This window comes from Bufo gargarizans, chromosome 1, assembly GCF_014858855.1.
Source record: "Bufo gargarizans isolate SCDJY-AF-19 chromosome 1, ASM1485885v1, whole genome shotgun sequence".
Classification (NCBI taxonomy): Eukaryota; Metazoa; Chordata; class Amphibia; order Anura; family Bufonidae; genus Bufo; species Bufo gargarizans.
In genome coordinates this window covers 44,384,978-44,410,143 of record NC_058080.1, presented here as the reverse complement: position 1 = coordinate 44,410,143, position 25,166 = coordinate 44,384,978, and the positions used below count along the sequence as shown (strand labels likewise).

General features: G+C 43.9%; 1 protein-coding gene across 6 annotated transcripts in view; it reads left to right on the top strand.

Moving 5' to 3' along the window:
* Positions 1–25,166, top strand: part of CTNNA2 (catenin alpha 2) — a 1,975,930-nt gene that overhangs the window by 1,864,887 nt on the left and 85,877 nt on the right. For 3 of the 6 annotated variants that reach the window (XM_044295237.1, XM_044295246.1, XM_044295254.1), the window contains one exon: positions 23,366–23,512. The exons of the other annotated variants lie outside the window; for them this stretch is intronic. In XM_044295237.1, coding sequence (XP_044151172.1) covers positions 23,366–23,512 — 147 coding nt within the window. The remainder of the gene's footprint in view (positions 1–23,365; positions 23,513–25,166) is intronic. 6 annotated transcript variants of the gene reach the window in all.

Genomic DNA, 25,166 nt, shown 5'->3' with positions numbered 1-25,166 from the left:
GCCACATCTCCTGTGTAAAGTGTGCGCATCCAAAAAATATCTGTGATATCCAGTGTACTTTTTCAATAGACGGTGTCCGCTGCGGACAGTGAGATTAGCTGCTCCACATCTCCAGTGTAAAGTGTGCGCATCGAAAAAATAACTGTGATATGCAGTGTACTTTTTCAATAAACTGTGTCCGCTGCGGACACTGACATTACCAGTGCCACATCTCCAGTATAACGTGTGCGCCTAAAATTTTTATCTGTTACATACAGTGTACTTTTTACGTAGATGCTTTGGGCAGTGACATTACAGGTGGTACCTCTCCTGTATGACGTTTCCTCATCCCAAATACCTGTGACATTCCCTGTAATTTTTTATTTGCCGCTGGTGACAGCATTGACATTATTTGCAGGATATCTTCTGTGTGATGTTTCCACAACCCAAATACCTTAAAAAAAAAAATTGTGCATACACTTCCAAATCCTACGCTACTGTACATGTGACATACTTTAAAGCATATATCACATTTAAAATGAAGAAGGCAAGCAGTAAGGGATGGGGAAGTGGCCGTGATGCTGATGGAGCACGCAGAGGCCGTGGCCCTGGGTGCGTTAAAACTGTGCCTGCTGCCAGAGAACAAGGAAAACAGTCATCCACGATACCTAGCTTCATGTCCCAGTTTTCAGGGTGGCGATGGACACCACTCTTGAAGTCAGACCAGTGCGACCAGGTGGTCGGTTGGATTGCAGCAGATAATGCTTCCAATCGGTTTAGCACCACCCTGTCTTCAACCATTGCCAGAGAGTCTGGCCAAACAAGTGATCCCACGATGGTGGACGATGAAGTCCCTAACCCAACCTGGTAAAGTGGAAAGCCGAGCAAAGACAGCAGTACAGAGGTCGAGGGATCTGCAGCACTGCTACAGGCTGGAAGAGGCAGTGGTGTGGCAAAAGGGAGAAGGTGGGCCATACCAAACAGGCCAACAACTGTTCCACGGAGCACCCCCTTGCAGAGATTGAGCAAAGTGCAGATGACAAAAGAATTGTAATTTGCAACCTGTGCCATACAAAAATGAGCAGAGGTGTGAACACTAGCAACTTCACCACCACCACCATGAGCCGCCACATGGCATTAAAGCACCGTAATAGGTGGGCCAAACTCTTGGGTCCACAATCTGTGTCTGTGAGTCACACCACTGCTTCCTCTTCCCCTGTGTTACGTGCTGGCCAATCCCCTGTCCAAGACGCAGGCCCGGATGCCTCCCGCCCTGCACCTGGACCTTCACAAGCACCATCAGCGACCATATCCACTTTGTATCAGTGCAGCGTACAAAGGTCCTTACCCCAGGCATTTGAGCACAAGCGCAAATACCCAGCCACCCACCCACAGGCCATAGCACTAAATGTGCAGCTTTCCAAATTACTGGCCTAGAAATTTTTCCATTTAGGCTTGTGGACACTGAGGCCTTCCGTAGCCTGATGTCGGCGGCCGTCCCACTTTACACAGTCCCCAGCCGCCACTATTTTTCAAGGTGTGTCGTTCCCGCCTTACACCAACATGTGTCCTGTAACATCACACGTGTCGCAGTTACTGGGAAGGTCCACTTAACCACGGACACATGAGCAAGTGCGTTTGGCAAGGGATGCTACATTTTCCTGACGGCACACTGGGTGAATGTTGTGGAGGCGGGGAGCGAGTCATACCCTGGGATGGCACAGGATTGCAGGCCCTACGTTGATCAGGGTTTCCGCCAGCACCTACATTAGTGGCTCCAACCCCCACGTTTCCTTCTCTGCCTCCTCCTCCACTTCCAGCTCCGAATTATCCGCTTGCAGCACCAGTCAGTCGGTAGCTGGAAGCAGTATAGCACTGCAGTGGGGAAGCGGCAAGGCTGTGCTGAAGCTGATATGCTTAGGGGACAAACAGCACACCGCCGCAGAGCTGTGGCAGAGGTAAGAGACCAGACTGAGCTGTGGCTCTCGCCACTCAACCTAGAACCAGGCATGGTTTTGTCTGATAATGGCAGTAACTTGGTGGCGGCTTTGGAGCTCGGCAAGCTCAGACACATCCCATGCCTAGCCCATGTCTTGAACTTAGCGGTTCAGCGGTTTCTAAAAAATGACCCCAATTTGCCTGAGCTACCGGTGAAGGTGCGCCACATGTGTGCACATTTCCGCAAGTCATCGACAGCTTCACCCGGTCTGTCAACGCTGCCGCAGGGCTTCAAATTGCCAGATCACCGGCTGTTGTGCGACGTGAGCACACGCTGGAACTTGATGTTCCACATGTTGGTTAGGCTTTGTGAGCAGCAGAGGGCAGTTGTGGAATACCAGCTGCAACATGGTCATCGCCTTTCCAGTCAGCTTCCGCTATTCACAAGCGAGGAGTGGGCATAGATGTCTGAGCTCTGTGAGGTTTGAAGAAACTTTGAGGAATCAACACAGATGGTGAGCGGCGATAACGATATTATCAGCGTAACCATCCCACTTCTGTGTCTACTCAAACGCTCGGTGCTCACAATTAAGGACGACGCTTAGCATGTGGAAGAGGTGGAAATGGGGGAAGACATTACACAGGGTGATAGCCAGACCACCTTCAGTTCGTCTTCTTAGCATAAATTGGAGGATGAAAAGGACGAGGAGGAGGAGGAGACAGTTGCCTCTGCTACATAGGGTAGTACCCATAGAAGTTTAATTCCATCTGTTCAGCGTGGGTGGGCAGAAGAGGAGGAAGAGGATGAGGAGATTGAGAGTGATTCTCCTGATGACGACAGCAAAGTATTGCCTGTTGGTACTCTGGCACACATGGCTGACTTCATGTTAGGCTGCCTTTCCAGCGACCCGCACGTTATACGCATTTTAGACAAAACGGATTACTGGTTGTTTACCCTTTTTGACCCCCGCTACAAAGAAAACTTCTCATCTCTCATTCCTCTGGTGGAGAGGATGAGCAAAATGGTGCAATACCAGAAGATCCTTGTTGAAAAATTGCTCCAAAAATTTCCATCTGACAACGCTGGCGGCAGAGTCCGTAGTTAATTGGCCAACCGAGGAGGGGAGACAAGGGGAACACATAGCAGTTCCAACAGAGGCAGGGCAACACTCTCCAAAGACCGGGACAGTTTCATGACACCCCGCCAGCACCCTCACCCTGATGCACGGCCTACTGTGCCGCCTGCTTCATTCATAAAGTGGGCGGCGCAGGCACGTGACGTAGTGAGTGATGCGCCGCCTGCCCGTCCTCCCAGCCTGTCTCCTTCCTCCCTCCTCTTTGCTACGGAACTTAATGTTGTAATACAGATGGATTATTATATCTTAACAACAAGAACAAGATTTGAGGGATTCTTGGATTCGATGGATTCGTCGTCCCACCTCCCATCGGAATTAGCCGGACAAATCGCTCCACCAACTAAGAACGTCCGTGCACCACCACCCGCTGAATCAATAAAGAGCTATCAATCTGTCAATCCTTTCCGTGTCCGGGCCGGGTGAGGTTTCCCGTGTTGAGTCAAATTAAGCCACAGGCTCCACTCCTGGTGGTGCCCTTTAGTCAGTTCCTTTAAGTTTCATGTTTACAACCATACTCCCCCCGGAACCCAAAGACTTTGGTTTCCCGGAAGCTGCTCGGCGGGTCATAGGAATAACGTCGCCGGATCACCGGTCATCATCATTTATGATCTGAACTATGACGGTATCTGATCGTCTTTGAACCTCCGACTTTCGTTTTTGATTAATGAAAACATTCTTGGCAAAATCTTTCGCTTTGGTTCGTCTTGCGCCGGTCCAAGAATTTCACCTCTAGCCAGTGGCGTACACACAATCCATGGGGCCCCGGTGCGAAACTGATCTATGGGGCCCCCTCCCCGTCGCCCCCCCCCCCCCACTACCTCCCCTACCAGTGGTGTAACTATAGTGTTATGGGCCACAGTGCAAACATTTTTTCAAAGAACCGGCAGATTTTTTTTACTAAGGGCTCTTTCCGTGCGGCTAATCCGCAGCGTGACTGAGTGCCAAGCCCCATTCTGGACAGCAGAGACACTGAGCAGTGACATGATTGACTGTGATCTTTTTACTACAAAATCACGGTGACAACTTTATGTCTCTGTGATTTTGTAGTAAAGAGATCACAGAGAGTCATGGAGCATAATCAGTCATGTTAATGCTCTGTGTCTCTGCTGTCCGGAACGGGGCTTGGCTCTCATTTACGCAGTGGATTCCTCGCACGGGATCCGCTTGTGTTAAAGAGCCCTAAGCCCAATGCATGGCTACACTCACCTAGTCCTAATAAAATCTGGTCCTACCTCATCCAGGGTGTCGCTGGCGTCGGCGTGATGTCCGCTGGATCCAGAACAAGGTCCCTGTGGTGAGCAAAAAAGAATAATCACATAAGGAAGGGATGGTGACTGCCCCTGTGAAATCACCAGCTGGCCTGTAAGACTGAGCCATGCCAATGTGTAGCAGGGTAATCTAGGACATTTCCCCTAAGTGCAACCACACGGTACTAATGCCCACCTTGTGGCCCCTCACAGTAGTTATGCCCACCTTTGTTCCCGTCACAGTAAATATGCCCAGATATGTGCCCCCTCATAGTAGTTATGCAAAATATGTGTCCCCTTACAGTAGTAATGCCAGATTATGTGCCCCCTCACAGTATTAATGCCAGACTATGTGCCCCTCACCTAGTAACGCCAGATTATATGCCCCTTACAGTAGTAATGCCAGATTATGTGCCCCTCACAGTATTTATGCCCGGTTATGTGCCCCCTCAAAGTAAATTTGCCCAGATATGTGTCCCCTCAGAGTGGTTATGCCAGATTATGTGCCCCTCACATTAGATATGCTCACATATGTGCCCCTCACATTGGTTATGCCAGATTAGGCTCCTTTCACACTAGCGTTCGTCGGTCCGCTCGTGAGCTCCGTTTGAAGGGGCTCACGAGCGGACCCGAACGCTTCCGTCCAGCCCTGATGCAGTCTGAATGGAGCGGATCCGCTCAGACTGCATCAGTCTGGCGGCGTTCAGCCTCCGCTCCGCTCGCCTCCGCACGGACAGGCGGACAGCTGAACGCTGCTTGCAGCGTTCAGCTGTCCGCCTGGCCGTGCGGAGGCGAGCGGATCCGTTCAGACTTACAATGTAAGTCAATGGGAACGGATCCGCTTGAAGATGAGCCCATATGGCTCAATCTTCAAGCGGATCCGTCCCCCATTGACTTTACATTGAAAGTCTGAACGGATCCGCTCAGGCTGCTTTCACACTTAGAATTTTTTCTAAGTTATTAATGCAGACGGATCCGTACAGAACGGATCCGATCAAGCGCTAGTGTGAAAGTAGCCTTACATGCCCCGTCACAGTAGTTATGCCTTCATATGTGCCCCCTCATAGTTATGCCTTTATATGTGCCCCCTCACAGTAGTTATGCCACATTAGGTGCCCCCTCCAATTAGTTATGGCAGATTAGGTGCCCCTCAGTAGAGATGCCAACTTTTGTGCCCCCTCACTCTAGTTGTTCCCATCAATCCCCCCCTCTGCCCCTCTGCCCCCTGCCCCTCTGCCTCTCTGCCCCTTTGCCCCCCTGCCCCCAGTCTGCAGCATTAGAAAAAAAAATTCTTACATACTTACCTTCTTCCCTGAGGAGAGTAGGCAGCTTGCCGGGTTTTTAGGTCTCCTCCCACAGTGACAGGCAGCAGCGCGATCTGGGGCCAGCAGGGGGAGCTCCTGAGCTCTGAAGATCAGTGAAGCAGGGAGCAGAGAGGTTTCCCTGCTTCACTATAGAAACGGAACTGCCGGCCCTGTGTGTGTGAGTGCGTGCCCCCCACCCCCCCTTACTTGACCCTTCGGCCCCCCCACCCCCCATATTATACATGTAATGGTGGCATGGAGCGCTCTGATGGGGCCCGAAATTGCCACTGTACTTCATGCCGGGCCCCACCAGAGCGCTCCATTACATCTGAGTACAGCGGGAGCCCTGCCAGCGGCCGGGCCCCCTGGAGTGCCGGGCCCGGTCGCAACTGCGACCCCTGCGACCCTGGTATGTACGCCACTGCCTCTAGCCGTGCAATACAGATGCCCCTGGCCGTCCCTCTTAATCATGGCCCTAGTTCCGAAAACCAACAAAATAGAACCGGAGTCCTATTCCATTATTCCTAGCTGAAGTATTCAGGCGACCCGGCCTGCTTTGAACACTGTACATTTTTTCAATGGTCAGCTAAGCAGCAGGCACTCTCCCATAATATTTTAGAGGGTCAGCTCAGCAGCAGGCCCTCGCATATAATTTTTTAGAGGGTCAGCTCACCTGCAGGCCCTCACCTAATTATCCCTAATAGGTAATTTGCGCGCATGCTGCCTTGCTTGTAGGTGGTAGCCGTAGCTGTTTCTCGGGCTCCTTCTCCGGAATCAAACCCTGATTCCCCGTTACCCATGGTCACCGTGGTTGGCGCTGAAAATAACATTGAAAGTTGATAGGGCAGACATCCGAATGGATCGTCGCGGTCATAGGGAATGTGCGATCGGGACCAGGTTATCTAGAGTCACCAAAGCGGCAGCCGGCCCTAACCCATAATGTTTTAGATGGTCAGTTCAGCAGGCCCTTGCTCCAAATGTTTTTGAGGGTCACCAGCAGGCCATCAATCATAATTTTTCAAGGCTGTGTATGACGTCCTCCTTTATGTGTAATAAAGGGTGTATTGGAGTGTCGGTTCCTTGTAATTTTTGGCAGCCCTTTCACTTAGTCCATAGGCTTTATGAGTGTAGGAGTCCCACTACCTGAACAATTGTACCACAATGTGAATGAGGCCCTCATTTATGTGATATACAGGTTGTATCGGAGTGCCGCTTCCTTTGTAATTTTTGGAAACACTTGCACTTTATATACAAGTAAATATACAGATAAGTATGTTGCCTAACAGTTTTTCCTCTAAAATCTATTTTATCTTTGGTTTTGTGCGTATTATTGTCAGTCTGTAAAAGTGGTGTACTACTCGGACAAAATGTTTCCCAGCAGCGACCGGGGAGCCCAAGATGCATCCAGACATCCTCCCCATGCTGTTCCCGAACCATTTCCGTGGTGTTTCCATTAATTTCAGGGGTGCCTGGTTTAATGCTCGGGTTCTCCCATTGACTTCCATTATACTCTGGTGCTTGGTAGAGCACCCAAGCACCCCAATGTGTTCGGCCCGAGCACCCGAGTACTAAGGTGCTCGATCAACACTAGTTTTCTCCTTTTGCTATTTCAGTTTTTTCAATCTTCAATTTTAAAAAATTATTTGTAACTTGAACATGTCCAGCTTAGTAGATTCTAATCTATTCGCATCCATAACCGTAAAGCATGTTGTTCTCTGTCCTGTCTTTTGAATAAGGCTGTAATTATATTTTGATTATCCTGTAATATATTCTCCGTTGTGCTCTACTGCCTTATTATCATCACAGAAAATGACGTGAAATTATTTATACAATTGTTTCATCCGAACTCAACACATACTTTTGGGAACTGCTTTCATGGTAAATGTGTGCACATGGAAAATATGATGAGAATTTAATGGCACCCAAAACACAATTACTTTTACTCAAATTAGCGATTACACTCACCTAACAGCCAGTTTCTTCACATTTTTACATAATTCTTAGCAGGCAGCAAGCAAGCATAATACAGTTCTATAACAAATACAACTGCAGTTATGATTACACAAATCATAAAAATTTACATATCTTCCGCTTTTCATAGATGTTGTGTGTCAGGCAAAATTTTCCTTGGGATGCTAGACGTAAGGTCATCAGATGCATTATGCATTCGTATGAACCATCCTGGATGAAAAATGTATTCTTTATTTATATTTTGACATTTTTAAAACATTTGACGAGAGACAGAGAGCACTTAAGACCCTTCAGTAAAATAAAAAATAAAAAATAAAAAAAGCGCTAACCTTACTGAAAAGGTTTCCTATATAAAAGGACACATCTATTTGAATCTTTAAAACTTTCGTGAACAAGATGTTCCATTTCTAAATGACCACCTTAAAATTTAAAGGGGTTAGCCTACCTAAACGCCTTACTGTTCTCTAAATAGCGCATTGTAAGTGAAGAATTATTCTAATATGCATGCAATCAAAATATACTTAGCTTCTTTATGTACATTATAGTTTTCTCTCCGGTAGCGCCCCCTGCTGTATAACCTTTTGGTCCACCTTTTCCTGGATTTAGTGGTGGACTAACAGGCTCAGTACATGACAATCGATGGCGTAAGATACAAAAATCAATAGTGATGACAAAAATCTATAATTTATGAATAAATCTCTTTATTGGTAGACAACGCATACAAAAAGGCTGTCATAAGTCCACAATAAAAAGATGATGAACACCTTTGAAGACAATATTTTATTGATTGCATTTTACTCGTTTTTAGCTAAAAATAATAATAATTTTGATATATTAACCCCTTCAAGACCTTGCAATATTCTGTTTTTATATTTTTTGTTTTTTACTCCCTGCCTTTCCAGAGCAATAACATTTTTATTTCCCAATTTGCATAGCCATATGAGGTTTTATTTTTTTGTGGGACAAGTTTTACTTTTTAATAGAACCCTTTAAAAAAAGTATATTATGTAGTGCGGCTTCTTGGAAGTTAAGTGTTACCTTTCCCTTTGTATTTTGGCTTTTCTGTGTGTTACATTTTTTTGTTGTTTGGTATTAGGCCTTAGGGAGACTCCCGTTCATTTTTCCTTTTGGAGGAACAGGATGTCTCATTCCTGTCATTAGTACCAGGGTCCTTTAGGGTTAGATAGGACTTTAGGTATTCCTGTGTATGAACTCGCCTACCTCTAGGGTCTGTCCATACTGGCAGTCAGTCAGGGCTTTGATTAGGGTTTTCACTAGAAGGTGTCCATCTTCCTTCCCTAGTTTTCAGACCTTATTTCCTTTCCCCTTTCCCTCCTATGTTAGGTGTGGGGTTTCCCTCCCACACTAGAGCGTGACATTATACACCGCCCAAACCGTATTTTTTGTTTGTTTGTTTGAGTGCATCCAATTGCTGCACTGGCAGGACAGTTGCAAGAGCTGTCTTTGGAAGTAATCAATCACCGCATGACCGTCTCGCAGATTCAGAGACCACAGGCGCTGGTCCTGGTGGTGATGGTGGAAACCAGGCCTATCTGGAGCCTAAAGTTGCCCTCCTGGACAGATTCTCTGGTGGACGTAATAATTTCATTTTGTTTAGGGAGGCGTGCAAACTGTATTTTAGGCTACATCCACACTTATCTGGGGATGAGAAACAGCGAGTCGGTGTGGTTATTTCATTGCTTAAGGGGGATGCACAGTCTTAGGCTTTTCCTCTGCCGACCAGATCACAGTCTCTCCGATCGATGGATGAATTTTTTGAAGCTTTGGGTCTTACCTATGACAATCCGGATCGGACATCCCTGTCATCGAAACCAAGCTGCGTTACCTTCGTCAGGGAGATCGTTCTGCTGAGATTTATTGCTCTGAGTTTAGGAGGTGGGCTACAGATACTGAGAGGAACAATCCGGCTCTCTTTAGCCAATTTTGTCAGGTTATATCAGGGAGGCTGAAGGACGCTTTGGCCTTTCATGAAACCCCAGTGTCTCTGGAGGTTGCTATGTCTCTTGCCATACGCATTGATAGACGCCTGAGAGAAATATCTAGGGGCCCCCACTCTCAGGACGTATCATCACATGATGTATTGTTCTCCTGGGGACGAACCCATGCAGTTATGGCGAGCTACTCCTGGGTCCTCTTTTAAGCATACTGGTCGTAAGAAGGGAGTGTGTTTTTTCTGCGAAAAGGAGGGATATTTTATCAGAGTATGTCCATACATTCAGCGTCCCCAAAAAAAGGATGTTTAATTCACATCTGACTCTTGGAGGGGTAAGTGGATAGTCAGAAAATGTGCATTTGTCTTTGACTGGTAGTACCCGATTTTTCCTGACTGCTGAGGTGGCAATAAAGTAAAAAACTGTGGGGATTGAGGTGTTTATCGACAGCGGGGCAAGGGTGAACCTGATTAATGCTCAGTTTGTCCGTATGCACTGGTTGTCACTTATTGCATTAGAGAAAAATATTTCAATTTTTGCTATTGATTCTGCACCTCTAGCTCAAAAGGGTTTATCGCAAGTGGTGCATGATATCAGGAATGTGTGACTTTCATCAGGATTTTATCTCGTGTTTTGTGTTGGAGGGTCTACCTGCTCCGGTGGTTCTGAGATTGCCGTGGTTGAGAAAGCACAATCCAACCATCGATTGGCAAGCTAGACAGGTTCTGGATTAGGGTGATTATTGAGTTGACAATTGTCTTAATACATGTTTTTTCAGTTTTAACTAAGATATTACCTTCATTTATACTTGATTTTGCCGACGTATTTTCTGAGTAGATTTCAGAATTTACCTCCACATCGGGAATATGTGACAGTGGCACCTGCCACCCCACAAACAGAGGATGTGGCAGCAATGCAACCACGTTCGTCACCGTTAGCAAGCATTTCCACAATGTCCCAGCTGTCCATCTCCCAAACACTGGAGAGAAAGAGGAAGTACCCCCTACCAACCTCTGATACCTGGTCCTGAATGCCAGCATTTCAAAATTCCTTGCATTTGAAATGCTGTCATTCCCCCTGGTGGAGACGGAGACTTTTAAAATACTTATGGCGATGGCTGTCCCACAGTACAAGGTTCCCAGCCGCCACTACTTTTTCAGGTGAGCCATCCCCGCCCTGCACAACCAAGTGGCAGACAAAATTAGGTGTGCACTGCGCAACGCCATCTGTGGCAAGGTCCACATAACCACCGATACGTGGACCAGTAAGCATGGGCAGGGACATTATATCTCCCTAACTGCACACTGGGTAAATGCAGTGGCGGCTGGACCTGAGGCGGATAGCAGTTTGGCGCATGTCCTTCCACCACCGAGGATTACAGGATGTTTTGCTTTGCCTCCTGTTGCCTCCTCCTCCTACTCCGCTTCCTCCTCTACCACCTTCTCATTCAGTCAGCGTAACACCTTCAGCACCAAGTTCAGCACAGACAGGGGGAAACAACAGCAGGCTGTTTTTAAACTCATCTTTTAGGGGGAAAAACCCCACACCGCGCAGGAGCTGTGGACGAGCATGGAACAACAGACCGATGAATGGTTGGTGCCGCTGAGTCTCAAGCCCAGCCTGGTTGTCTGTGATAATGGGCAAAATCTCGGAGCAGCTCTGGGCCTAGCCAGTTTGATGCACAACCCTTGTCTGGCGTATGTGCTGAATTTGGTGGTGCAAAGGTTCCTGAAAAATTACCCTGATATGTCAGAGCTGCTGCAGAAAGTGCGGGCCGTCTGTGCTGCAGCGTAACTTCAGCCTTCCCGCTCACCGCGTCATGTGCGATGTGCCCACAAGGTGGAACTTCACCTTGCACATGCTGGAGAGACTGTGCGAGCTGCAGCAGGCGATAGTGGAGTTTCAGCTGCAGCACGCACGGGTGAGTCGCTCTGTGGAACAGCACTTCACCACCAACGAGTGGGCCTCCATGTGAGAAATGTGTGCCGTGTTGCGCTGTTTTGAGTACTCCACTAACATGGCCAGTGCTAATGACGCAGTCCTAAGCGTTACTATCCCACTTCTATGTCTCTGAAAAACGCTTCGGGAGATGATGGAAGAGGACGTGGCACAGAAGGAAAAGGAGGAGGAAGAGGGATCATTTCCACGGTTATCAGGCCAGTCATTCACAAGTGGCTCGGAGGGTGGGTTCCTGCACCAACAGAGGCCAGGTACACAATTGTCCAGCCATGTCACAGTTCTGGAGGATGAGGAGGATGATGAGGAGTAGAAACCGTGTTCACAGCAGGGTAACACCCAAAGCAGCTCATGGCCATCACTGGAGCGTGGCTGGGGGAATACAGAGGACACAGACGATACACCTCCCACAGATGACAGCTTGTCATTGCCTGTGGGCAGCCTGGCACACATGAGCGGCTACATGCTGCAGTGCCTGCGCAACGACCGCCGAGTTGCCCACATTCTAACTAGTGCTGATTACTGGGTGGCCACCCTGCTGGATCTCCGCTACCTGCCATCCTTAATTCTGTCACTGGAGCATGATCGGAAGATGTGCGAGTACAAGCGCACGCTGGTAGACACGCTGCTGATAACATTCCCACCTGACACCGGGGGCTCAGTGGAAGCACAAGGCGAAGGCAGAGGAGGAGGAAGAAGTCGCCAATGCAGCTGGGGGACCGCCAGCACCTCAGAAGAGAGGGTTAGCATGGCTGAAATGTGGAAAAGCTTTGTCAGCACGCCACAACAACCAGCACCACCAGCTGATATGGAACGTCCTAGCAGGAGGCAGCATTTCAGCAACATGGTGGAGCAGTATGTCTGCACACGCCTACACGTAATGACTGATGGGTTTGCCGCATTCAACTACTGGGTCTCCAAATTGGGCATATGGCCTGAGCTTGCCCTTTACGCTTTGGAGGTGCTGGCCCTGCCCTGCGGCCAGTGTATTATCTGAACGTGTGTTCAGCACGGCGGGGGGGGGGGGGGTGATCTCAGACAAGCACAGCCGTCTGTCCACAGCCAATGTGAACAAGCTCACGTTCATTAAAATGAACTAGACCTGGATCCTATAGGACTTGTCCGTACCTTGTGCAGAATAGACAAGTATACCGGCCGCACACAGGCATCGTTATACTTCAGCACACTTTCTCTTTGTTTTCTTTTTTATATTTCCCAATGTTTTCGAGTCTTCACAAATTTATAAAATAAAAAAAATAAAAATTGTGTTGGCTACCTCCTCCTCCACCACCCTACTCTACTTTGACCTCGGCCTCCTAGTTCAAGATCATTATATAATTTTTTTTATTTTTATTCTATGTTATTTTAATTAATTTCCCTATCCATATTTGTTTGCAGGGCAATTGTCCTGCTCTTACCCCTATTTCGCTGCCTTTTGCAGCCCTCTAGCCCTTTCTATAATTTTTTTTAGAGCCATTTTAGTGCCCCAAAGTTCGGGTCCACATTGACTTCTGGCAAACCCGAACTTCCAGGTGTTTGCTCAACCCTACTAGGGAGCAGATGCACTGCCAACCTCATCTCTCGTAGAATCTGGTGGCCGGGGTTGCATAAGTGTGTTGAGGAATATGTGTCGGCCTGTAGTGTCTGTGCACATGCTAAGGTGAAACATGCTCAGCCTTTCGGATCCCTACTTCCGTTGAATCAAGTGTTGTTGATAACATTGTGAAACTCCATAGCATTCCCTCTGACATGGTTTCGGATTATGGGACTCAGTTTGTGTCCAGATTCTGGAAGGCATTCTGTACTCGGCTGGGGGTACAGCTATCCTTTTCTTCGGCTTTTCATCCTCAGTCAAACGGACAGATGGAACGCAATAATCAGAGCCTGGAGACTTACTTAAGATGTTTTGTCTCTGAGAACCAGGAGGAGTGCTCCTCATTTTTGTCTTTGGCAGAGTTTGCCATAAACAATCGTTGACAGGAATCCACTGGTAAGTTACCGTTTTTTGAGGCATATGGGTTTTACTCACAGTTTGGCACTTTTTCTGGTTCAGATACTTCTGGTCTTCCTGAGGAGGAACATTTTTCATCATTATTATCATCTATATGGCAGAAAATTCTAAATAACTTGATGAATATGGGCAACAAGTATAAATGTGTGGCTGACAGGAAACGTATGAAGGGTCCGGACCTAAGAGTGGGTGATTTGGTGTGGCTGTCCACAAGAAACATTAATTTGAAGGTACCTTCTTGGAAGTTGGGTCCAAGGTTTATTGGTCCATATAAGATCACGCCCATTATTAATCCTGTAGCTTTTCGTCTTGGACTCCCTCAGGTTCTGAAAATACATAATGTGTTTCATAAATTTTTGTTGAAGAGATATGTTGAACCTTTGGAGCCGTCTTCCTTGCCACCCGCTCCTGTCATGGTGGATGGTAGTTTGGAATTCCAGATCGACAAAATAATTGACTCTTCGTAGATCTCTTCAGTATCTTGTTCACTGGAAGGTTTGTGGACCTGAGGAGAGGATGTGGGTATCGGCATCTGACTTGAAGCTTTTTACAGGTCTCACCCAGATAAAGTCGGTCCTGGGTGCCCCAAGGTCACTCGTAGAAGGGGAGGTACTGTCACTGACTTACCAAGACATACGGATGTCCCTGCGACAGTGAGTGGCAGGAGATCTTTGAGACTGGCAAGATATGGTTTGATTTGACATGTTTATCTTGTGGATCAATAGGCGTCTGAGTTGTTTCTGGTACTGGTCACACCCTTAACCTCCAATTGTTGCTATTGTGGTAATTTAACTTTCCCTATTTATAGTTGTTTCTCACACAATTCTGTGCAGTGTATAGCTTTAATTAGATCTGTGGATAGCTGGTGTTTGGATCTCGGCTGAATTCCTGGTGCTGCCATAGCTTCTTGGAAGTGTTACCTTTCCCTTTGTATTTTGGCTTTTCTGTGTTGCATTTCTTTGTTGTTTTGTATTAGGCCTTAGGGAGGCTCCCGTTCATCCTTCCTTTTAGAGGAAGAGGATGTCTCATTCCTGTCATTAGTATCAGGGTCCTTTAGGGTTAGATAGGACTTTAGGTACTCCTGTGTATGAACTCGCCTACCTCTGGAGTCTGTTCATAGTGGTAGTCAGTCAGGGCTTTGATTAGGGTTTTCACTAGGAGGTGTCCATATTCCGTCCCTAGTTTTCAGGTCTTATTTCCTTTTCCCTTTCCCTCCTATGTTCGGTGTGGGGTTTACCTCCGACACTACAGCGTGACACGCAGGTTGAGCGTCCCTGATGTAGGGGGAAGCTTGAACAAAATCCAAATGGGGGGAATCAAGGTCATATTTGCCATTAGGCATGGCTAGGCACGTTCCTAGGGCAGCATGAAGTTGGAAAGTCATAAGGACAGCACTTTACTGTGTGGCTGCACGTTCCTGCCTGTCAGATGCCGCAATTAGCTATGAATACGGCATCTGAGTGGTACAATGACAGTCACTGTCATTGCACCCACTACTTACAAAGAAATGCGCTTTGTGACAAACTACAGTAATTCGTTACGAAGCTAATTGTTTTTGTAAAATTCGGCTAAGTAGCCAAATCAAATTTTCCATAACTTCGCTCAACTCTATATATAACCATAAAAGCTGAATTCCTGACTGCTCATAAACATTCATTATAGTAAAATTCCTATCAGACTAAGAATATGTCTTAAATATGTGTTTTTAAGCTGCCAGGAGTTCAGAGAACAGCAACGTGACGGAACTGAGACTAAAGACTAAAACAAAGATACTCTGCAGCTAGGCTAAAACTTAACCCTGTAGGACAAAAATATTTTTAACAAAGACCAATTTTAAAAAAAATTGCCAAAAATGAGTAAAATGCCATCACACCATATGTCCCTAAAAGGTGTTTATAGCCTTTAAAACATTTTAAAGGCTGCAGAGGTGGTGCTATAGGTTTACCACACTGTAAAAGCAGAAACTTAAATAAGCCACCAACTAAGGTATATTTAGTAAAATCCAATAGATATAGAACAAAACCAGGGATATAAACATTCCACCATTAGTTAAAGATACCATGTCAATTGATGTAGGCAATAGTAAATTCAAAGGGAAAAGGTTAACAAACTTATTCTACTGAAATTTTGTAAACAATTTGAGGGGTTTAATCCAAATTTTTGGTAATCAGGCCAGGCACATGTTAGAGAGAGAGATAATATAGATAGGAAAAAAGAGGAAAGGAAGGAAGGGTCAGACATAAAATTTCAGTCCAGTTGGAGCACTTTCGATTTGGATAGAATTGATTCAGACTTATTTACTGATTTAAACCAGAATCAACTTTGGAGTGACCTGCAACACAGTATCCTACCCCAAAATATCAGTCACTACCTTGATACCATGACATATATTCTCAGTAGCTTACCTGCTCCCTTCCTGTCCTTTCAGTAATGGTGTAGTGATCTCATAGAGAGACGTTCTCCATCCATTCATCCCTAATTCATAGGCAATCATATATAGCTCTATTTCCCATAACAAATGTGTCCCTGGGGCTATATCTGAGGTATTATTCTCTATGCAGCAAGGTGGTTCAGCACTGGGGTTTTGGGATGGACTATAACCAAAGACAATATCTGCATGGAGCTTGTATATTCTACCTATATTTTCTCCCGCTAGGTACAGCAAGCAAAGATAATGTCTGTAAGGCACTGCAGAATATGTTGGTGCTATATAGGCAAGTAAAATAAATAATATGCAGGGGGTTAAAAAAAAACGAATTCCTACCCTGGGAGATGCAGGTGCTGGATGAGCTGCTACCTACTAAGGCCTATTGCACACGAACGTGTGCACTCCGTGGCCGTATTGCGGATCGCATTTGCGGATCCGCAATACACGGGCACCGTTGCGTGTGCATTCCGCATCACGGATGCGGAACCATTCACTTTAATGGGTCCGCAAATCCGGAGATGCGGAATGGTGCGGAACGGAAGCACTGGACGGAACCATACGGGAGCACTACGGAGTGCTTCCGTGTGGTTTCGGCCCGTACTTCCATTCCGCAAAAAGATAGAACACGTCCTATTTTTTGGCGGAACGGCCGGAAAGTGAATGGGTCCGCGATCCTCTGCGGCTGCCCCACGGACGGTGTTTGTGCATTGCGGCCTGCATTTTGCGGGCTGCAGCACGGCCATGGGGCGCACACGTTTGTGTGCAGGAGGCCCAACAGAAAGTCTGTGGGATAATCTCTTTACCATTTTGGAATGAGCCATTCTTATAATGGGATTTAGTTTTTAGAATTTTATAGTTAAGTCATTTGTTTATTATTCTTGTGGCATAGATGGGGATTGTGTAACAAAACAATTTTTTTTTTTTTTTACATTTTGAAGTTTTCTTTGAGGAAAATGTGTACAAATAGGAAAAAAGTAGAAATTCATTGCAAAACAGTAAATCGACTAATAAACGCAACTGAAGGGTATGTTAAAAAGAACAAACCCCAAAAAATGTTTATTGAGAAATAATCACCATAAGGAAGGTGCAAAGAGAAAACAGTGCTTACTGCACCAAGTACAGGAACTGACATATATGGCCTAAAAATAAAAATATATAGAAAGGCCTGTCCCTCAATGAAGAACTGAAAAAGTGTGGTGTCCTATTTCTGGCCACGAACCGTGGTTGATAATATAACTACCAAGGTTGCTGCCAGATTGAGTCTAGAGGGAACTGCTACTATTTATACACAGTAACACCCACCCCACTCACAGATAGTGAATGCGGGTATATACGCTGCTTCGCCACCCACGCTGCGGTAACACAGCTGGGAAGCATAAATTGCAGCTCAAATAAACAATGTTGCTCCTGCTAACTAAAAAGGTAGCTTGCCCTGCTCTAAGACGCTACATATCAAGGCATATCAGGCTCAACGCCTTTCTGCATAAGAAATTACCTCATCAGGAGCTTGCCCTGTAACCCTGCATTTAGAGCAAACTTGGTGAAAGTATGAGCAGTAACAACGCGCTACCCCTCTCAGGGGCAGCGCTCCGGCGCTAGAATGGCCATGTAACCCCTGAAAGACCTGGCTTAGATGAGTCAACATTATTACTTTTTTCATCCCCACATTTCAAAGCCATACCTTTGGCTTTGAAGCTATATGAAAGGTTGATTTATTTGTGTGAGGACTAATAGTTTCTATTTTAAGGTACACACACAACTTTTATTGCTTTTTTGGGAGGTGGAATGAACAAACAGCAATTTTGGCAATTTCTAATTTTACATTGTTCACGGTACAGGATAAAAAATAGATTTAATTTTTTTATTTATTACAGATTTGACAATACAAAATATATATTTTTTTATGTAAATAAATGTTTGTAAGGAGGAGATTCTTTAAGAAATATTTTTTAGTTTTCAAAACTGTTTTTTTATTTTAATTTTATATATTTGTATAAACATGTGATACTCTGATCACTGATATAATGCACTGCAATGCCTTTGTATTGCAGTGTATTATGTCAGTTACTGTAAAATGCCTATTTGATCCGGCCGGAATAGGTATTTATGCATACAAGGCCTAGGTGCCGAGATAGACCTCTGACAGCCATAGCAACCCCTCGCTACCCCACGATGACATCTTCAATTTCTTGTTAGAGTCTCTCCTCTCTAGTTCATAGTAGTAGACCCCCATTATGATATCTGCATCTGCTAAGAGGGGGTATACTGTAGACAGAGGTTATCCTTATGACACAACCCTGTTACTTGGTATATACAGTAGACATGCTCAGAGAGTTATTAGTTTTAGTGACATTTCAGCTTTTTGTTCTCTCTCTATATGAAACTGAATCTTTCACCCAACTTTTCTGTGTTTCCGCCTCTGCTATCAGACCTAAAGTTGTTGTTACTCCTAGGCAGCACACTAGCTATGGGGGGCAATGTTTGGTACAGATCGATCCTTCACTTCCTATATAGAATCATGCCCATGCTTATGCAACCTACACCTACAAAACATCTCAAGAACCCACCTATTTCTTACTGCGGAAACAGCCAAAAATTCTTATTGTTGGTCTGATCCATTCTCATCTTGAATACTATAACTCATTATTAATTGGTCTCCCCCTAACTAAACTTTCACCTATATAATCTGTCTTGAAGGCATGAGCCGGGCTCCTCTATCTGTCCAACCTCTACATTGCTTCCTCCTGTGCCAGTCACTGCACTGATGCCTCCACCCTGTGTTAGTCACTTCGCTGGTTGCTCATCTATTATAAAATGAAAATGTAACCTTATCACTCTCACACAGAAAGCTCTCCATGGTAGTACCCTATATATCCTCAACTATCTCCTCTTACCATCCTATCCTTGCTCTATGTCCTACTAGTTATCTGTGACTATCATCTTCCATAACCAAGCCACACATTCCAGTCTCTTAAACTTCCCTTGAGCTGTGCCAGTTCTCTGGGATGCACTACCCTTGGCAGTATGCTTAATTTCCAATTTAGTTCTGGTGTGCCCAAATTTATTTTTTAAGGTGGCCTATTGCACTCCGTAGTTTAACCCTTCTCTGTTCAATCTTTTGTATTCTTCAGAACCTGATACCTTCATCCGGCGCTAACCCCCAAATCTCCATGTACTTAATGTCCGTGCCTAAACATATACTGGCTGTTGACTGAAACATGCAGTTTTTTGGGTAGTTCCCTAATTCTGTATAAGAGATGGCTAGAGCATTGTACATAACAAGCGCTTTTACCTTTTGTGTTACTACAATTTCGTTACACTGTAGATTGTAAGCTCTTGCGAGCAGCCACCGTGCTTCTTTTGTTTGAACTGTTGATTAGTTTGTTACTATGTAAAGTTCTGTGCAATACAGTGTTGTGCAAAGGTTTTAGGCAGCTGTGGATGATGCAAAGTAAGGATGGTTTAATAAAAATAGAAGTGTTCATGGTTTATTGTTATCTATTGCCTAAATGCAAGGAGAATGGACAAAAAAGAAATCAAAATCCAATCAATATTTGGTGTGACCACCCATACCTTAAAAACTGCATCAATTCTTCTAGGTAGACTTACACACAGTTTTTGAAGGAATGTGACAGGGAGGTTCCAAAAATCTTGGAGGACTAACCATAGATCTTCTGTGGATGTAGCCTTTTTCACATCCTTCTGTCTCTTCATGTATTCCCAAAGAGACTGGATGATGTTAAGATCATGACTCTGTGGGGGCCATATCATCACTTCCAGGACTCCTTGTTCTTCTATATTCTGAAGTTTAGAGATGAGCAAAGTTCAGAAAATTTTGATTCGGCTTTTACTTTCTCAGGAAGGGCATTTCTTGGTTAGTAGTGCGTGCAATGACAGGGAACGGAGATTGCGCTGCCCCCATCTTTGAACCCCTCAGATGCTGTGTTCCTCACTGAACGTAGCATCTGAGATTAATATTAAGGCCTTTCAAGGGTTGATCACTTAAAAATAATTCAGCTGTACTTACCTTATCCAGTTGAGTGCAAAGAAGCCTCCACGGCCATCTTGCTTGAAGATCTGGAGTCATATATCCCTGCGCATGAGATTTTGCATGGGATATTCAAGCATGATGGCCACTTCGTGCTCAAATGGATGAGGTGAGTATGATTTCGTTACCACGAAGCACTAGGAAATTCAGCTTTGTGACAAATCTAATTTTCCCTAAAATTCAGTTTGAAGTCTATATCAGATACTTCGATTCTGAAGGTACTGAAGGTAGTTCTTAAAGGGGTTGCCCAGGAATTAATAAAAACTTCCTGAAAATACCTAAATATTACTTTATTATATACACACTCCCAAATAGCTTTTATTACTTATGATGGCTTGATTTTTCTAGGGGACAAGCGTCAGGGGAAATAAAGTGGCAGCTGCTCTATTAGCACACACAAAACCCGTCCTAATAACATATCTGGATGGGTTCCTTCAAAGCAGTTACTGTAGATAAAGGAGCTGTCTCAACTCCCCTCACTACTCCCTATCTCACTTCTCTGGTTTTCATGAATTACGGTCTTACAAGCGAAAGCGCATAGAGGACAGACAAGACTATTATGGGTTGTGGGGATGTGGCAATGTAGCTGATTGAATAAAGGTGCTGATTATAAGTCACATCCCCCACCGGTTCTCCCCTCTGTACTATCAGACCGCACCACTACTGCACATAGATGATATCTTATCTGCTATGTGTGACATCGGAATTCATAACAACAAGAGTAGCGAGGAGGGTTGAGACAGCTCTTTAGCTCACTGCTTTGAAGTAACCTGTCCAGTTGTGTTTTTGGGACTATTAGGACGGATTTTGTGTGTGCTAATAGGGCAGCTGACATTTTATTTCCCCTTTGCTCCCTACAGAAAATGGGCCTAAATGTGTTTAGGTATTTCAGTAATTTTTCTTTTTTATCAATTTCTGGAGAACCCCTTTTAATGACATTGGCTGTATGTTTGGAGTTGTTGTCCTGCTGCAGAATAAATTTAAATTATTAACACTTCTATTTTCAAAAACATTCTTATTTTGCAACACTTTTTCCACATCTGCCCACAACTTTTGCACAATACTGTATATTATTATTATTATTATTATTATCTGTCTTACATAGTAGTAGTGGCCCAATCAATTTAATTTCAAATCTCTATGCATGTATATCCCAAAATTGGACTTCTGGGGACACTTTTTTTATTTTTATTTTTTTATCTTGCCAGAAAGCATCAGAAAAATAATTTTGCAATCCTGTTTTTTTACTGATCCTGAAATCGTACTTCATCTTATGCAAGTGTAAACCTTACAGTTTTAAAATTGATCTTGGGTCTACATTTTATAGTCCTAACTTAAATGAAAATATCTATGCATTTCTAAATGCAAATTCATTTTCCTGAAGTTTATGCCCTATTTACCATTTTGTACAATAAAAAAAAAATCATTTTCTTAAGGAAGTATCTCAATTAAAAAAAAGAAAACATTTGAAAAATGACCTCTGCAACTAGACATATGAAAACCAATAACCTGTGTCAGCTGGGTTAGTTTAACAGGTTGTTAAAGGGGTTGTGTCACTTCAGCAAGTGACATTTATTATATAGAGGAAGTTAATACAAGGCACTTGTGATTGTCCATATTGCCTCCTTTGCTGGCTGGATTCATTTTTCCATCACATGGTTACAGACCACCCTGCAATCCATCAGTGGTGGTCGTGCTTGCCCACTATAGGGAAAAGCACCAGCGTATGTGAGCTCTAACGGTCCTGGCCGTTTTCCTATAGTGTGCATGCACGACTACCACTGATGGATTTCAGGGTGGTTGGAACCCTTGGATATGAGCACTGTATAATATGATGGGAAAATGAATCCAGCCAGCAAAGGAAGCAATATGGACAATCACAATACATTAGTAAGTGACTGGTATTAACTTTCTCTACATAATAAATGCCACTTGCTGTAGTGACAAAACCCCTTTAAATCCATCCATATTCAAGTTATTAACCAACTAATACTATGTCCCTTTTTGTCCATTTTTGTCCATTTTCTTGATTTTTGTTTTACTTTTTTGTCTATTTTTTTACTTACTTTTCAGATTATACATATATTTCTTTCAGATTTATATTTAAACTGAAACGTTGTGCAATGTTTATTAGAGGAAGTGATTTGTGTAGGCAGCAGATCAGGAACACATGGAAGGTCACAGAATTTGCTTCGCAATTTGAGGTGATAACATTTTATGATCAGACGTGACTCGGATCATCAGTTGTGAATTTCTAGCTATGTTCACAAAATGAATGATAGAAATAATTGAACCGATGTATATTCATTTATTATTTATTTTAATACTTACACTATCATTTCTATATATATATACGATAAGGTCGCCCATACACGAAGCTCCCCGTTAATTGCCGGGCCGCACCTGTTTCAAGCAATATCATGTATTGACGTGACCTTGCAATTAGTGGCAATCTGCATATCGATCTTCTGGACTGAACCATCTACGGACACCATAACCCTAATTTATTATTATTGTTATTGTTGCTGTTGTTGTTATTATTAACAAAAATTCTAATTCAAAAATGTTGATTTTTTTAAAGTATGAAACTGTGAATTCTGACACATATAAAATTGATACTGCTAAAAACAATCCAAAATCATATCCATAATGTGGCTTCCATAGGCTAAGTGGCTAAATCATGTGAAAGTTTTTCTCAGTTTTTATATACTATTGCTGCCATATTCCTATATATGCATAACCACAGCCAAAATTTTGACCATTGTGTTGACTGTGTGTTGACTATGGATGGGTGAATGGATAGGACCCTACCTCTATATCAATACGTGCATACATATGAATCATTTTTTTGCCGCCTAATCTTGTATTTCATAGTAACCCATAAATGTCACTGTTTTTGTTTCCTATCCATCCTTCTATTTTTCTCACCTCATTATAATATTTTTCGGTATGGAAAAAATTAAATAAAATTACACTCTGTCTATTGGCTATAATTGGAAAGATTCACCCATCCCTAGTGATGACATCACCAGCTGCCGATAATTGTGGTTAAAATGCTCTGCTTTTTCTAGCTTCCGTTGGATGAGGGGGGATTTATTAGAAAATATATCCTTTCCCAATCTTGAGGGACAAATCTTTAATCTTGTCCCAAATTTCTGAAGCTCTTCTAGATTTCATCAAATAAATTCTGTATTAATCTATCGACACCAGAGGCTAGAGCATCAAGTATTATTATCATATATATTTTTTGTATTTATATATTTTTTTACTATATCTATAGAACCCTCGTGCATATTTTTTCTTTTTCCTTTTTTTTTTTATTTCCTAAAGAAACCTGTACGTTCCTCTCTTTTACTCTTTTACACTTTCTCTCTTCTATATTTCTTGAAAATCAGCCCGGAATGCAGAGCACTTTCACTACCTTTTATGACGTAGCAGGTGATGTCATAGGTGGTGGCAGGGATAGTCAACTTTCCCTCGACCTTCTCCCCTCCTGCGCTGAAGGAGCTCTTTTTGGCAACGGAAACAGAGACTCAAGCATGGTAAGTCGTTCCCAACTTTAATCTGCATCTCTCTCAAGTTTGCATTCCATCATTTCAACTGAATTTTTTCACTTTTTTTAACTTATTTTGTGCTTGCTTTTGCTTTCTTGACTGCCATTGTTTGCCTTCCGTATAAACATCTGCCTTAAGGATCTGTAGACAGTCAGTGATCTACAGTGCGAAGTCCGAGTTATGGCTCATTTCTTTTGTGGTTTATATAGCCAGGAGTTAGGATTAATGGCTGTTGCTTTGCTTTTCTGTGCAAGAAGGTGCTTTGGCTTGGCTTTTTATGTATACTGCAGCATTTTAGAAAAGCCTGATACATTGTTAGGATCTTTTCTCTTTCGTTGCTGCCTCCTGGGTGCCTATTAAACCTGTCAAGATGTCAAAAATGTTGCACAAAAGGCCAAGAGAGGGTCATGTGAAGGTTGTCGGCCTACAGGGATTTTTGCTTTACTCTTTTTTTTATATATATATATTATTTCGAGACCTGTTGCCACCTCGATGTGTGTCCCGTCACTTCCCAGCGAGAGCCAGCAAGGAGCAATAATGCATAGTGTATAAATCAAAGAAAAAGAACATGATCACAACCTTTTCAATGAAATGTTCATCGCTCTGATTGATGAGAGACTGTCAGTCCCACAGCCCAAAGTCAAACCTGAGTGAGAAAGGACATTTAGGATTTATACCGGAGACAGGGACGTCCTGGCGTGTACACACACATACGCATATACTGGACTGCCGGAGACAGCCGCGAAGATTGTATAGAAGTGCACATGACAAGCTGCAGGGGGCGCTCCCTGGAGGCATCTATAGAACTTTATGTCTGGTTCTAAATATCAATAGGAACCATCTAAGCAGAGAAAATTCTAGGGATTAAGCAATGTAGTCGGTAGAGGATCCATGGGGAGAATGTGTCAAAAGGAGATTGATTGGGATTTCTTTTATTCTCTTGTAGATCTAAATGCTTGACTAGTTCAGCAAATAACTATGTAAACATATGTTAAATTATCTATCTATCTAATTATCTATCTAATCTGTCTGTCTACCTCACTATCTCTATTTTCTTTCTTTCTTTCTTTCTTTCCTCATAACACACTACCTTCATTTGCATTTCCCCATTTATTAATTCGTTTTTTATCAGATTTCTCATAAATTGCACTGATTAAATAATTTGCATCCAAATTTAAACCACATTTTCATATTTGCTATCTATCTATCTATCTATCTATAGAGAAAGCCTTGCGTTTTGCCTGGTGGTCGTTTCACGGTGAACTTTGCGCATTCGCGATTCGCCGAACAAGCGAACATATGGCGATATTCGCGCCCACCATATTCTTTTACAATGTGAAGAACTTTGACCCATGACACATCCATCAGGTGGTACAGGATAGCCAATTGAGACGTTTCAGCACATGGACACACCCCCTACCTTATAAATAAACCTGATCTGGCCGCAATTTTACATTCAGTGTTTTGCCAGTGTAGGGAGAGGTTGCTGTGTGGAGCAGGGACAGACTGATAGGCCTCTTTCACACGAGCGTGCAAACCCGCGCGAGTAGGTATGCAATTGCAGTCAGTTTTGACTGCGATTGCGTTCCGTTGTTCAGTTTTTATTGTGCGGGTGCAATGCGTTTTGCACGCGCGTGATAAA